This window comes from Vulpes vulpes, chromosome 9 (assembly GCF_048418805.1).
Source record: "Vulpes vulpes isolate BD-2025 chromosome 9, VulVul3, whole genome shotgun sequence".
Classification (NCBI taxonomy): Eukaryota; Metazoa; Chordata; class Mammalia; order Carnivora; family Canidae; genus Vulpes; species Vulpes vulpes.
The window spans coordinates 78247541-78260653 of NC_132788.1; the positions used below are offsets into that span (position 1 = coordinate 78247541).

General features: G+C 38.0%; 1 protein-coding gene across 5 annotated transcripts in view; it reads right to left on the minus strand.

Annotated features, from left to right (window-relative positions):
* Positions 1-13113, minus strand: part of SLC25A26 (solute carrier family 25 member 26) — a 129510-nt gene that overhangs the window by 94906 nt on the left and 21491 nt on the right. For 3 of the 5 annotated variants that reach the window (XM_072720502.1, XM_025985030.2, XM_072720504.1), the window contains 2 exons: positions 2097-2201; positions 739-786 (listed from right to left, as the gene is read on the minus strand). The exons of 1 other annotated variant lie outside the window; for it this stretch is intronic. In XM_072720502.1, the coding sequence (XP_072576603.1) occupies positions 739-786; positions 2097-2201 (153 nt within the window). The remainder of the gene's footprint in view (positions 1-738; positions 787-2096; positions 2202-13113) is intronic. One more of the 5 variants, XM_072720503.1, reaches the window with a different exon arrangement.

Here is a 13113-nt window from a genome sequence, read left to right on the forward strand (position 1 = left end):
GTTGTCAATTACACCTCAATAAAGCAAGAAAGAAAGGAAGAAAGAAAATTATATCCCAAACCAAAGACTTGCCATAAATCTTGTATAAATCAACTTTTGAACTTCAAAATATCGTCCTCTACATGAGGTAAAAATTAAAACATACTTCCCATAAGAATATACTAAAATCACTTTGCTTTTTCAACTAAAAGAAGAAGAAATGTAATGGATCCCAGAATTTCAGAGTTAGAAGTCGCAAAAGGTTAAGTGGCTGCTGGGGGCACACTGGGTGGCAAGCCACCCACACGGCCAGCACTCCAGTACAGATGGAATTTCCCAGCTCATCATATCTTGTTATGAGGAAGGCAAGAGTTGACTGCATGATACAGACTTCTGAGACACTTGTCTCTTCAAGTGCTTCTTTCATTACCAATTTTTCATTAATTTTGTGTATTCTGATAATTATTAACTTGGTATGTTACCCTTAGTAGTTGTTTCTTACTATTTCAGCCGAAAACATTTGGCCACTCTAGCAACAATGAAGCACAGGATGAGTGCCATTCTCATCTGGGGGACAATTCTTCCAGCAAACCCATTCTGCCCATTCATCAGAGCTAAGAACCAGGATAAGACTAAACAGTGTTTCAAAAAGTGATAATTCCCCTTTTTGATTTTTTAAATAAAAATTTCTCTGAATAAATTTACTCAACAAGGCATAGCATTCTTTCATACTTCAATACTGGAAATTAAGTGAGTTACCTCTCTTAAAACTGTGCTTTTATAGCCTCGATACAATCCTTGGATGCCCTGAAACAAACAAAAGACCAAGAGCTCAGAAAGTCAGAATAGCATAAAGTTTGGAATGACATTCTGAGAAAGGCAAATTTACCTTTTCTGAAGTCAGAGTTTTAAAACATTCACAATGAGCACAGTTCCATAAGACGTTAAAGGTTACAAACCGACCTAAAGTACATAAGGCTCAGGTCAGCTCCCCTTAAAACAGGAACATCTCTAAAATAATCAAACTGACCACTTCAATTGTTTTCAAAATTTCTGCTCCTGAAAATTATACTTGAGGTGTTTTATATAAAAATATTCCAAAAAGCAAATGCACCAAATGCCAATCATCCTTTCATATAAAAATAGAATTAGATTTCATAGTTTCAATCAGAAGACACCAGAAATTCATTAATAATCTCTCCATGGTAATAAATATCTCTGGACAAGCCCTGATTTATTTAACTGTCCACCTGACTAACAACAGGGTCCCTTTACTGAGTTGCTCTCATGGTCCTATGATTAAATACTCAGTATCTCCTCACCTAAGTGACAAAGGGACCATTAAGAAAAATGTTTTCTAAAACCTAGACACATTGAAAATTTCCACATGACTAATTACTATTAAAAAAAAAAAAAAAAAAGAAAGGCTTCTGTAAAGAATACAAAGAAGAGCAGTTCGATGGTCCCTAGTGACATGGACAGCAAGATTAACTTCTGACCCATAACATTAACAAGTAAAAAAGGAATTAATTTTAACATAAAAGTTATAATGCTAGTCTCTATATCCATTTTTTTAAGATTTTATTTATTTATTCATGAGCGACACAGAGAGAAGGCAGAGACACAGGCAGAGGGAGAAGTAGGCTCCATGCAGGGAGCCCGATGTGGGACTCGATCCCAGAACTCCAGGATCACGCCCTGAGCCAAAGGCAGACACTCAACCACTGAGCCACCCAGGCGTCCCTCTATGTCCATTCTTATACTTCTCTTCCTTGGGTCCTCAAATTTGTAGTAACATTTTAATATGACAGCTTTATTCACTCCACATTTTCACAATTTATTCCATGTCTGATTCTGAAACTAGTACAGGACAATTACAATGTAGGACATATACACAACTCAGTATGTGTTGTTTAGAAATTTGGGGAAAAAAATTAAAATTAAATTTGAAAACGGAAAGGCAGAGATATCGTTAGTATAAAAAGTTGCTGTGATTGGGCATTAAATTAAGCTTTATGGTCTCTTCTAAGACTTCGGATCTGAAAAATCACAGTATTCATATTAATTACTATAAAACCTTTCTCAATAAAGAAAAATAGTTTAAAAATACATCTCACCTCTGTATATAAGATGTTAGAGAAAATCTGAAATGTTCTTGAAGAAGCAGATACCTGTGCCCTCTGCTTAACCACTTCTGAAGGAACTCGAATCAGGCAGGCAACCTAAAATATATAATTTGATTACATCCTAAAAAAGAAGTAACTGCTGTGAAAATTGAAATTTTCTTCATAAGCAAAAAATTATAGTTAAAAAGGGATAATGTACATGCTCAGTGCAAGACATCAAAAGGTATTTTTTCAACCTAAAGAACTTGGACTCTTAATGGACATGCATTATTTTGTCAGCCCAGAACCTCTCCTCCCTTGTCTTGCCTGTATCAATCCTCATACATTGTTCTAAGTCCATCTCTCCTCTCTATGAGGGCCTCAATGGCAAGAAACACTTTGCTTATTTACTTACTCATTCTGAATCCCCAACAGCTAGAACAGCATCATCTAGTGTTCACATGACAGCCATTTCAAATAGGTTGAAAGAAGGAATCAAAAGGGCTTTTCCTTTACTGTCAATAATGCACACAGCAATAGATCCAAGACTGCTTGTCAGCTGATTACACCTCATCTTCTATCCTACTAACCACCCCAGCTTCAACTAGTTCCCAACCCCAGCATCCTAGACAGCCCCCTGCCCACATACACACACAAAGTGGGATTACAGGTAATTTTGCTACTTCTTTTCTGCCTACCAGCATTTCTAAATTCTCTAAAACCAACAGGTGTTACTACTTGACTACTTTCTTTAACATAATATCAAAGAGTAAATATATCTGCTATGGACCAAAGATTTTAATTGAGGGAGAAAATAAAATGAAAGGGCTAATTTTAAAAAATGCTTTTTGGAGTCTAGGTAGCTCAAGCAGTTGAGCATCTGATTTTGGCTCAGGTTATGATCTCAGGGTCCAGAGATTGAGCCTCGCATTGGGCTCCCCACTCTGCGGTGAGTCTGTTTCTCCCTCTCCCTGTGACCCTCCCCCAAATCATGTTCTCCCTCTCTCACTCTAATAAAAAACTAAAATCTTTAAAAATAATTTTAAAATATGCTTTTCAATGCAATCCTACTTATTAGCCTTGACAAATACTTATTTTTAATTTAGAGATAATCACACATGCAAAAAACAAATTAAACACCTTACCACTAAGGCCTAAAACCGGGCATAAATCATGTTACTCTTGATAAGTGTGTAAACTTTTAAAGTCATACTTATAAACAAGGACAGAAAATAAAGATCATTGAAACTTACATGAACCTAAAAGGATAGCTCCTACCATCTAAAACTCATTAAAGAAATGAAAATAAATAAAAAAGAAAAGAGAAAAGAAGGAAAAAAGCTCACTAACTCCTTGTATTTTTCAATTCAAGAGGTCAAGAGTGAAATACAACCCCAATATGTCAAGAAAATAGGAATTGTCTCCTTGTGTGGCTTAGTATAAATATTTATGGAACTTCATGCTTCATAACCCTTCATGTTCTTACATTATATTTTTATTTCTTAAAAATACAGAAGCAAAACAAAAACTTTGAAAAGGTTCTCAGATGAAAAACAATCTCGCTAACTGAAGAGGTACAAAGCACCCCAGCACGGCTTCCTGACTTGCACGGCATGGCAATTTTGGCATAAGAGAGAGGCCACTGTCTATTTCTTCCAGTGACTCCACTGCCTTCAATTTGGTTTTCTATTAACTCTGATCTTTCTTGGATTTGAATCTGAGCCACAACAGGGTATTTCACTGCACAAGAACAAAAACATGTTACAGGATTGTGATTCCATGAAAGGAAATAATGTTATCTGTGGGTCTCTTGGTAAATCCATTCTTTAGAGCATTCTTTCCTCACAAATCTAGGGTTCAGTATGATTCCATGACACAGGAATGGTGGCATTTTCATTAAACCCAAGAGTGTTTTATATGTCAGAGGTCTATCAGAAGACAAAATGACTAAGATTTTACATAAATAAAAAATATGTTCCCATCTTTTGTCAGCATTAAAATGTAATACTGGCTTCATTAGAATTAAACATACCAAAAAGCATGACAAACTTCAGATTAAAAATTGATATCATTATCAATGATATCAACCAGCTGTCAAGGTTTTTCTTTCTTTGAGGTAAATAAAAACTTACTTGACGTGTTTAACTTGAATTGTTTTTTGCAATGGAGACCTGAATGTCTCCATCTAGCATTTACTAACCACCAAGATATAAAACTATGGGTGCTACGACTAACTATGTAAAAAGGGGAAAAATTACAGTGAATTTCACCCTCCCGTTTGATAAAAGGCATGAGGGCAGAGGAGGAAGAGGGAGGGAGGGAGATGCTGCTAAATCTTTGGTTCTTTCTGGTTCTTTCATTGCCACAGCCACCTACCTTCTACACAGCCAACCTGTCACTGTCTCACTCATCTTTTTTTTTTTTTTTTTTTTTTTTTTTTAAGATGTATCCATTTGAGAGAGGGTGTGTGCAGGCACAGGAGTCAGGGGAGAGGCAGAGAGAGAGGGAAAAATGGGCTCCCCACTGAGCAGGCCCAATTCAGGGCTCAATCCCAGGACCTTGAGCCAAAGGCAAATGTTTAACAGACTCAGCCACTCAGGCACCCCTGTCCTCTCACTCTTGAAATGCTCTTCAAGGTCACTGGGCATCACCAATAATGTCTTCCATTAAGATCCTTTCCCCAACCAGGCCAACACAGCTCACAGTAACTTATCTGATTTTTATTTTTCTTGGTGAAACCTAATCAACAGCCTGTTAATAGGCCTCCGATACTAGAAGCCAATTGTCAGCATGATTAAATACATATCAATCTGAGACAAAGGTTAGGGAGGGTCAGAGCACTACTTGGGTTAGGAAGTAAGGGTGAAACCATATCTTTTGGTTATCATCTCGAGAATTATTTCTCATCAAAGATCTATCATATATATGTACACCCAATGAAATTAAAGTTTCAAAGTTCAGTATGAGCTAGTTCTTCATGTTTAGACAGGCAAACCTACAGTAAGCTCAACAGAGAAACCTAAATAAGGGGAATACAGCCAAAATTTAATCACATTCAAAGCAAAGGCTGCTTTGGGCTTTGCAGAGTAAACTCCAATGTGATAAATGAGTAAGAGGGAGAGGAACCTCAACACCCTGAAAATTTCTGAAATGCACAACTTAGTTGTATTTTATTTCACCTTCTTTGTACAATTCTCAAAATTCTGGGAAGCAGGTTTCCAAATTAAGAATACCTAACGTACCTTTCCAGACCACCATTTAAAATCAAAACCTCTAGGATGGAACAGCTCATCTGTGTGTCAACTCTGCCATCTCCTGGTTACTAATGGAATCACAGCTGCCAATAAAATAATCCTAACAGCAATTTTCTAACTCCTGATTTACCATCCTTAGAGTTTAAATTTTATCCACTGATGGGGCACCTAAATTCATAATACATTTCTTTTTTTAAAAATTTTATTTATTCATGAGAGACACAGAGATAGGGGCAGAGACACAGACAGAGGGAGAAGCAGGCTCCATGCAGGGAGCCCAACATGGGACTCAATCCCATGACCCCAGAATCACACCCTGGGCTGAAGGCAGGCACTCAACCACTGAGCCACCCAGGCGTCCCCCCATAATACATTTCTTACATCTAGATTCTTTCCACTCACATAAACAGCCCATAGACACTAGAATAAAATTTTTTCATTTTTGTTAGTCTTGGCTCTGACAAAACTACTATCCTTGATAATCCAGACTCTAGGCAGAAGTCTGGATTATCAGGTTAATAATCTTTTCAACAAAAATAATTACATCATCTTTTAGGCTTTGTGAAGGCTGTTCACACAATTCTACACAAAACTTTAGCCTTAAATGGCTTTTTCACTTTTGTTCCTTTCCGTAACAGAAATGAGCTGTGGTTTCACAGGAGGTGACAAAAACCCCATGGACAGAGGTGTAGACTTAAACACACATAAAATCTGATAGTGGAGGAGACTGACATCTAATGCTAACTATATTACTTGCCTATTGCTGCTCTAATAAATTACCATACAGTAAGAGCCTTAAAATAACACAAATTTACTTGTAAAATTCTGGAGGTCTTACTGAGCTGAAACCAAATTGTCAGCCAGGTGGTATTCCTTCTGGAGGCTCTAAGGGAGCATCTATTCCCTCATTTTTAGAGGCTACCACATTCTGTGGTTTGTGGTCCCTCTCTAAGACAGAGCACAGCATCTTAAAGCCTCTCTCCTCAGCTTCCCTGTATTCCTCTTGTAAGGATGTTTATAATTACACTGGGCTCACCTAGATAATCCAGGAAAATCTTCCCATCTCAAGATCCTTAACTTGATCTTGTCTGCTAAGTCCTTTTTGCCATGCTAGATAACACATTCACAGATTTTAGGGTCTAGGATATCTTTAGGGGACCATTTCTTTGTCTACCATAGTAACCAACAGCACATTTTAGAACTCTAACCTTTTCTTATTTTAAGAAACCCACAACGGGGCATATGACCGGCTGAGTCAGTGGACCATGCAACTCTTGATCTTGGGTTGTCAGTTCGAGCCCCACTGGGTATAGAGATTACTTAATAAAAATCTTAAAAAAAAAAAGTGTTCAGAATTCACAATATTACCAGAGTAATACACATCTCGTTGCCAATTCTGCACCACTTTTGCCATTTTTAAAATATTATGAAAAGTAAAAGACGAAAGTGCTCCTGGAAGTATGCAGAGAAGTGTCTGTCTAAACCATTCATTCTACAATAGTGTTTTACGGTCCACAGCAGCTGGGAAACCTTGAACGAGTCACTGAAATTCTCTGAATTTTCATCATCTTCTGAAGTGATTCCTTCCCCAAACTCTAAAATTGTGCTACATCCTGCACTTTGTGTGACATGGACTGGAACCAATATTTACTGGACTAGATGCTAGGCTGAGCACTTTTTAAGTGATGTATATCACTTAATCCTTAGAAGAACTGTGAGTGAGGCGCATTAATCCTGTTTTTTTAGATAAGGAAAACAGCAACACAGTGAGGTTAAGTAAATTGTCTATGGACACACAGCAAATAAGCTATGTGACAAGTCAGAGTTCCAACTCTGATCTGTGTTACTTGTCATCTATGATCCATATGCTACCTCGTTACAGAAATCCTCATGTATTCTCTAGTTCTATAATAAATGTATCCAATTTATTTATACGTTCCCCAAGGACAGGAATCAATATTTATTGTTCTGTGTTTTTAAGCACCCATCAGTGTCCGACAGAGAATAGGCACTCAAATATTGAAAAGTATACAATTACAAATCAAAGCAATTTTGTAATAGTGGCATTTAATTCATTATGCCACCAAGAACCCTAATTTTAACAAAATAACATCTGAAAATGTAAAGGTTTGTCAAATGCAGACTTGCTCAGAAATAACTAATCCTATCATCACCAGTTTGGTCCTTGGAGAGAAGTATTTGGTTTTCCTCCTTACACTGTAATGGCAATAACTGACCAAGTAACACTCTTGTGGCTTGAAACTATTTCAACTTCATCTTACATGAAAATCTTGTTCACTATTTCTATAAAACTGAACTTAGTGTTCCAAAAACCGATGCTGCTCTTAAATAAAAAGCCAACAGAGCTTCCCTTCCCTCTTGACCACTAATTAAACAAGATAGTCAATGAAATACACTCTCCTAGATGATGAATCAATATCATCTGAACTAATGCTGCATACTATAACAAGGAAAGAAAAGAAAATCTATAAAACAGAAAACAAACTGAAATGTGTTAAAGAAGGAAGTCATTAAGAAACTAGTGGGATGGGGGAGACTGGGTGGCTCAGTTGGTTGGGCAGCCAACTCTTAATTTCGGCTCAGGACATGATCTCATGGTCTTGGGATCAAGCCTCACATCAAGCCCCACACTCTGCTTAAGATTCTCACCCTCTCTCTTTATCCCTCTCCCTGCTCACAGTCTCTCACTCCTCTCTTGCTCTCTTTAAAAATAAATAAATAAAATCTTTAAAAAAGAAAAACTGGAGGGATGGTGGGGAAAACTGTTCTTTATAAAGCCTCCCTGAAAAATTTCTTTGTACATTCATGCTTATACTTTAAGCAGGATCATCACCAGACATGGGCCATGCCATGCCAGACAGATTCTCAGGTCCTGTCCCCCTCTTCTCCCTGCTCTGCACATTCACTTTCACTCAGGGTCATATGGCTGAGACAGCTGAAAAGTAGGGTGTGCTTAGCTGACTGAACTCAGAAGACTGTCAGAGAGCTTAAATATGTACACAACGGGACGCCTGGGTGGCTCAGCAGTTGAGCATCTGCCTTCAGCTCAGGTTGTGTTCCCAGGTCCTGGGATTGAGCCCCACATCAGGCTCCCAGCAGGGAGCCTGCTTCTCCCTCTGCCTATGTCTCTGCCTCTCTCTGTTCGTCTCTCATGAATAAATAAAATCTTAAAAAAAACCACTATAAATACATATAAAAAATTTTTAAGGAATTCAGGGTCTTTTTATAAAGGTTTATTTATTTGAGAGAGAGTGTATGAGTGGGGAGTGGAGAGGGAAGAGGAGGGGAAGAGGGAGAGAATCTCAAGCAGACTCCCTGCTGAGTGAGGAGCGTGACATGGGACTTGATTTCACAACTCTGAGACCATGACCTGAGCCAAAACCAAGAGCTGGATGCTTAATCAGATGACCCACTCAGGAGATCCTTAATTTTTTTTAAAGAAATCTCTATAACCTGTGTGGGCTCAAACTAACCAACCTTAGATCAAGAGTTGCATGCTCCCCTGACATAGCCAGACAGGTGCCCCTATAAATGTATTTTAAAACATATTAACAACATAATCAAAAATGGCCTAAGTCCCACTTGGGAAAACACAATGGTAACTAACATGTGTTTTGTTGCTGACACACACTCCTCCCTGAATCAAGGCATGAACTTCCAAACAGCCAATTCAGTGGGAAAGCTAGAAAAAAAAATGAGGTGCTAATGATGTACTTAATCCATATGCTTATAACCAATGAGCACTGTATGGACTACAGCACATAGAAGGTCCAAGGACCTTGTCAGTTGGTAGATAAGCTAAACAACATAAATTGCCTTTGTTTTCCAGGCATCTTAGATGGCATGGGCCTTGAAGGAAATGTCAGATCTTGGTGCCACCCTCACTTTATTTCCAAAATCCAAATCGACATGTCTGAGTGCACTGCCACCCTCAGAACTAGCCAGTCTTTATTAAACTAGGCCTTTTAGTAGGTCTAAAAGTATATAATTCTGAGGAAGACAAAAGGAATTGCACTTCTGATCAGTATATGGCACTCCTTGAGCCACTAGCTAACATATTCTTCAGTGTGGGACTGCTGAACCAATTCAGTAAAAACATTTGGTAGTGGAATATACATTTAAATTTTTGATAACTCTAAATCAGTGGTGCTTAAATATCACTGAGTACCAGAATACCTAGGAATTTTGTTTAAAATGCAGGGTTCCAGGGCTCCTGGGTGGCTCAGTCAATCCAGCATCTGCCTTCAGCTCAGGTCATGATCTCAGGGTCCTAGATCAAGTCCCACGTTGGGCTCTCTGCTCAGCAGGGAGTCTGCATCTGTCTCTCGCCTCTCTCTACCCCCCACCCCTCCCCACCGCTTGTTCTCTCTCTCCCACTCTCAAATAAAAATCTTTTTAAAAAATAAAATAAAATGCAGGGTTCCGGGTGCCATCTCCAAAAATCATCATTTGTAACCTGCCCAGGCAACTGAATCTAAAGTAGGTGTTCTCTGGGCTGCACTTGGAGAACTACTATTAGAAGCTGTCAGAAAAGTATCTACAAAACATGATATGATTTATTTCCTAGCTTTCTCAATCCCAAATTAGAATGTGGCCAAAAAGGATAATCAACCTGCATCTATGTATATAGGGACATCCACACATCTGTCACCCATGCACACATTAAATTCAGAGTGGCTGCATTAGGCTGCAATGAAATGTCAATGTTCTTTTATTTCTGCAAACAATATGAACTTAAGCCAAAAGTAGGATAAGACCTAGGAAAAGTAAAATCTTAAAGACTTAAAACATCACTATAGCTGTAATGTTACAGCATCTGCCGTATTAGAGTAAACCTGCCCCCAACCCTTCTGATCTAATTACAGATTCTACTTCTCACAGGGCTTCTTCTGTGTCTGATGAAAGCTGAGCTGCAAAATAATTGAGGCAGGGATTTAGAGATTTGGTGCAGCAAACTTCCTAATAAAAATGGCACAAAAGACTATCTTACTGTTGTTACATATTAAATCTTATTTGATTGATTTTACTGTATTCCAAATTACAAACATAAGGTAGAAGGTTGTAATTACAGTTTTATTGATTCATCATTAAGTTTTAATCAAGGTGCTGCTACAGGGGATGGTTATTAGGGCACTGTGCTTTTCTTTCTTTCATATACTTAGAAGTGCTACAACAAAGCAATTGTGGACACAAAGGATACCAACAATAACAATATGTTATTGTTTCTAAGAGTCTATTAGCAAATTAGCAATCTTCTATCAAAGTATGTGTTACAGAACAATGAGGGAACAAAACTATTTCTTATTTTCTCTAGGTCTCTAAACCTTTCTGACCATTGACAGCTTTAAATGTTTCCAATTGCTCTTTATTTTACTCATGAAAATTGCTTCTCCTAAGTTCTATTTCTTTCTCTTATTTCTAGCAACCACACCTGTATGAATCTGAAACCAAAGATCTTCGATCCATGAATCTGAAACAAGGTACTAAAATAGGAAGGCAGTATATACATTTCCCAAGCATTTATTGAGAAAATAGATACTGAATGGCTTTGGTAAGTATTTTTAAGAAAGTATAAAGATAGTGGGGTACCCAGGTGGTTCAGTCCAAGCATCTGCCTTTGGCTCAGGTCATGATCCCATGATCCTGGAATCAAACCCCCTGTAGGGAACTTCTGAACAGGGAACCTCTGCCCCTCCCTCCACTCATGCATGTGCTCTCTTGCCCGTGTGTTCTCTCTCTCTCTCTCTCTCAAATAAATAAATAAAATTTAAAAAAGGGGGGGGGGGAACGCTTGGGTGGCTCAGCAGTTGGGCATCTGCCTTTGGCTCAGGGCCTGATCCCGGAATCCAGGATCGAGTCCCACATCAGGCTCCCTGTAGGGAGCTTGCTTCTCCCTCTGCCTGTCTCTCTCATGAATAAATAAAATCTTTTTTTTTTTTTTTTTTTAAGTTGGTTAAGCATCTGACTTTGGTTCAGGTCATGATCTCAGGGTTCTGGGATCGAGCCCCATATCGGGCTCCCCGCTAAGTGGGGAGCCTGCTTCTCCCTCTCTCTCTCTGCCCCCATTTGTGCTATCTCAAATGAATAATTAAAATCTTAAAAAAAAAAGTACAAAGATAACTGGAGCATCATAATCAACATTTCCACACACCCTAAAAATCTTTTCAACATAGGACACTGTAACTAAATTTAAACTAAATTTAAAATCAATCAAATACCATCAAGATAAGTCTCACTTGTGAAGTCAATCTACATACCCGCTACTGATTGCTTCTCTTTTTAAAGTTCTCCAGGCACTACAGAAACTATAAAAAGGTATCTGACATTAGCCCTTACCATCTAAGGGATCACAGAAATCCTGAGAGACGTAATAAAAATATGACTGTCCCAGAACTGTTTATCTCTAGGGTATAAACACTTGTTTCCTAGCTCACATTTACCTACCCTGGCTCCTACACCCTAGAGTTCACACAAAGAACACAATGACAAAGGCTTCAGTATTCAAATTGAAGAAAACCAGAGCACCTGGGTGGTTCAGTGATTCAATGTCTTCCTTTGGCTCAGGTCATAATCCCACGGTCCTGGGATCGAGTCTCCCATCGGGCTTCCCGAGGGGAGCCTGCTTCTCCCTCTGCCCATGTCTCTGCCTCTCTCTGTGTCTCTCATGAATAAATAAATAAAATCTTTTAAAAAAAAATGTTAAGAAAGCCTATCCTTTGACATGGCAAATTAGCTTTCAGGCAAGATGGCCCCATGTGAGATGAAATAAGAGGCCAGGTTCTTTTTGCTGCCTGTTTTCAGCAAAATGCTATAAAATATAAACTAAATACTGAATTTATGAGAATATTTCAGCTTAACCAACATGCAATTCAAAAATAATGAGGCAAGAGCTGTCACAAGGACAGTTTCACATTCTGAGAGGCACTGAAACTCTCATAACTTGTTATTCTTTTATATACTCAAAAAATACAGCATATAATGAGGTTCTAAAATCAGAACATAATCACAGAAAAAAATCTAAACCTGGGATAATAGGTTAAAAGATTGTTTTTAAATTAAGTATAAATTGCTTTTAAATTGCAGTTTGAGCTAATTTTCCAGTACACTTCAAGCACGGGAGTTCCTACTTCGAGTAAGAGTAGAGGAAATGAAAATGTCCAGAAATTCTATGCAAAATGTTCATGCATTCAATTTCCTGGAGAGACAGCCAATCATTAGATTCCTAAAGGGGTCCATGGCTCATGAAAGAATTACCACTTGTGTTCCCTGCCACTCAGAAATCAATACACTCACTGCTGGTCCCATCACTTTTGTAACTTCAATAAATCATGAAAGCAGTTTTTTTAAAAATCCAGACTTAATTTGGGTTCTGAAAAATCATTTTTTTAAAGATTTTATTTATTTATTCATGAGAGAATAAATGGCAGAGGGAGAAGCAGGCTCCCCTCGGGAAGCCCGAGTATTATACATCTGAAACTAATATGACACTGTATGTTAAATATACTAGAATTAAAATTCTTAAAAAAAGAAACTCATTTTACAGTAATGAAAATGTATGGGGTTTTATATATCCTAGATACAAGAAAATAAATTTTTAAGACACAAAAGTAACAAAGAGCAGAGATCATCTTTTTGTCTTTATCAAACATCATAACCTCAACAATTCATATTATCACACAGAGGGATACTGCTTTTCTGTATAACAGACTTTTGCCCATAATTCCTTTTCTACTGGATTTCCCAGATATAATCTG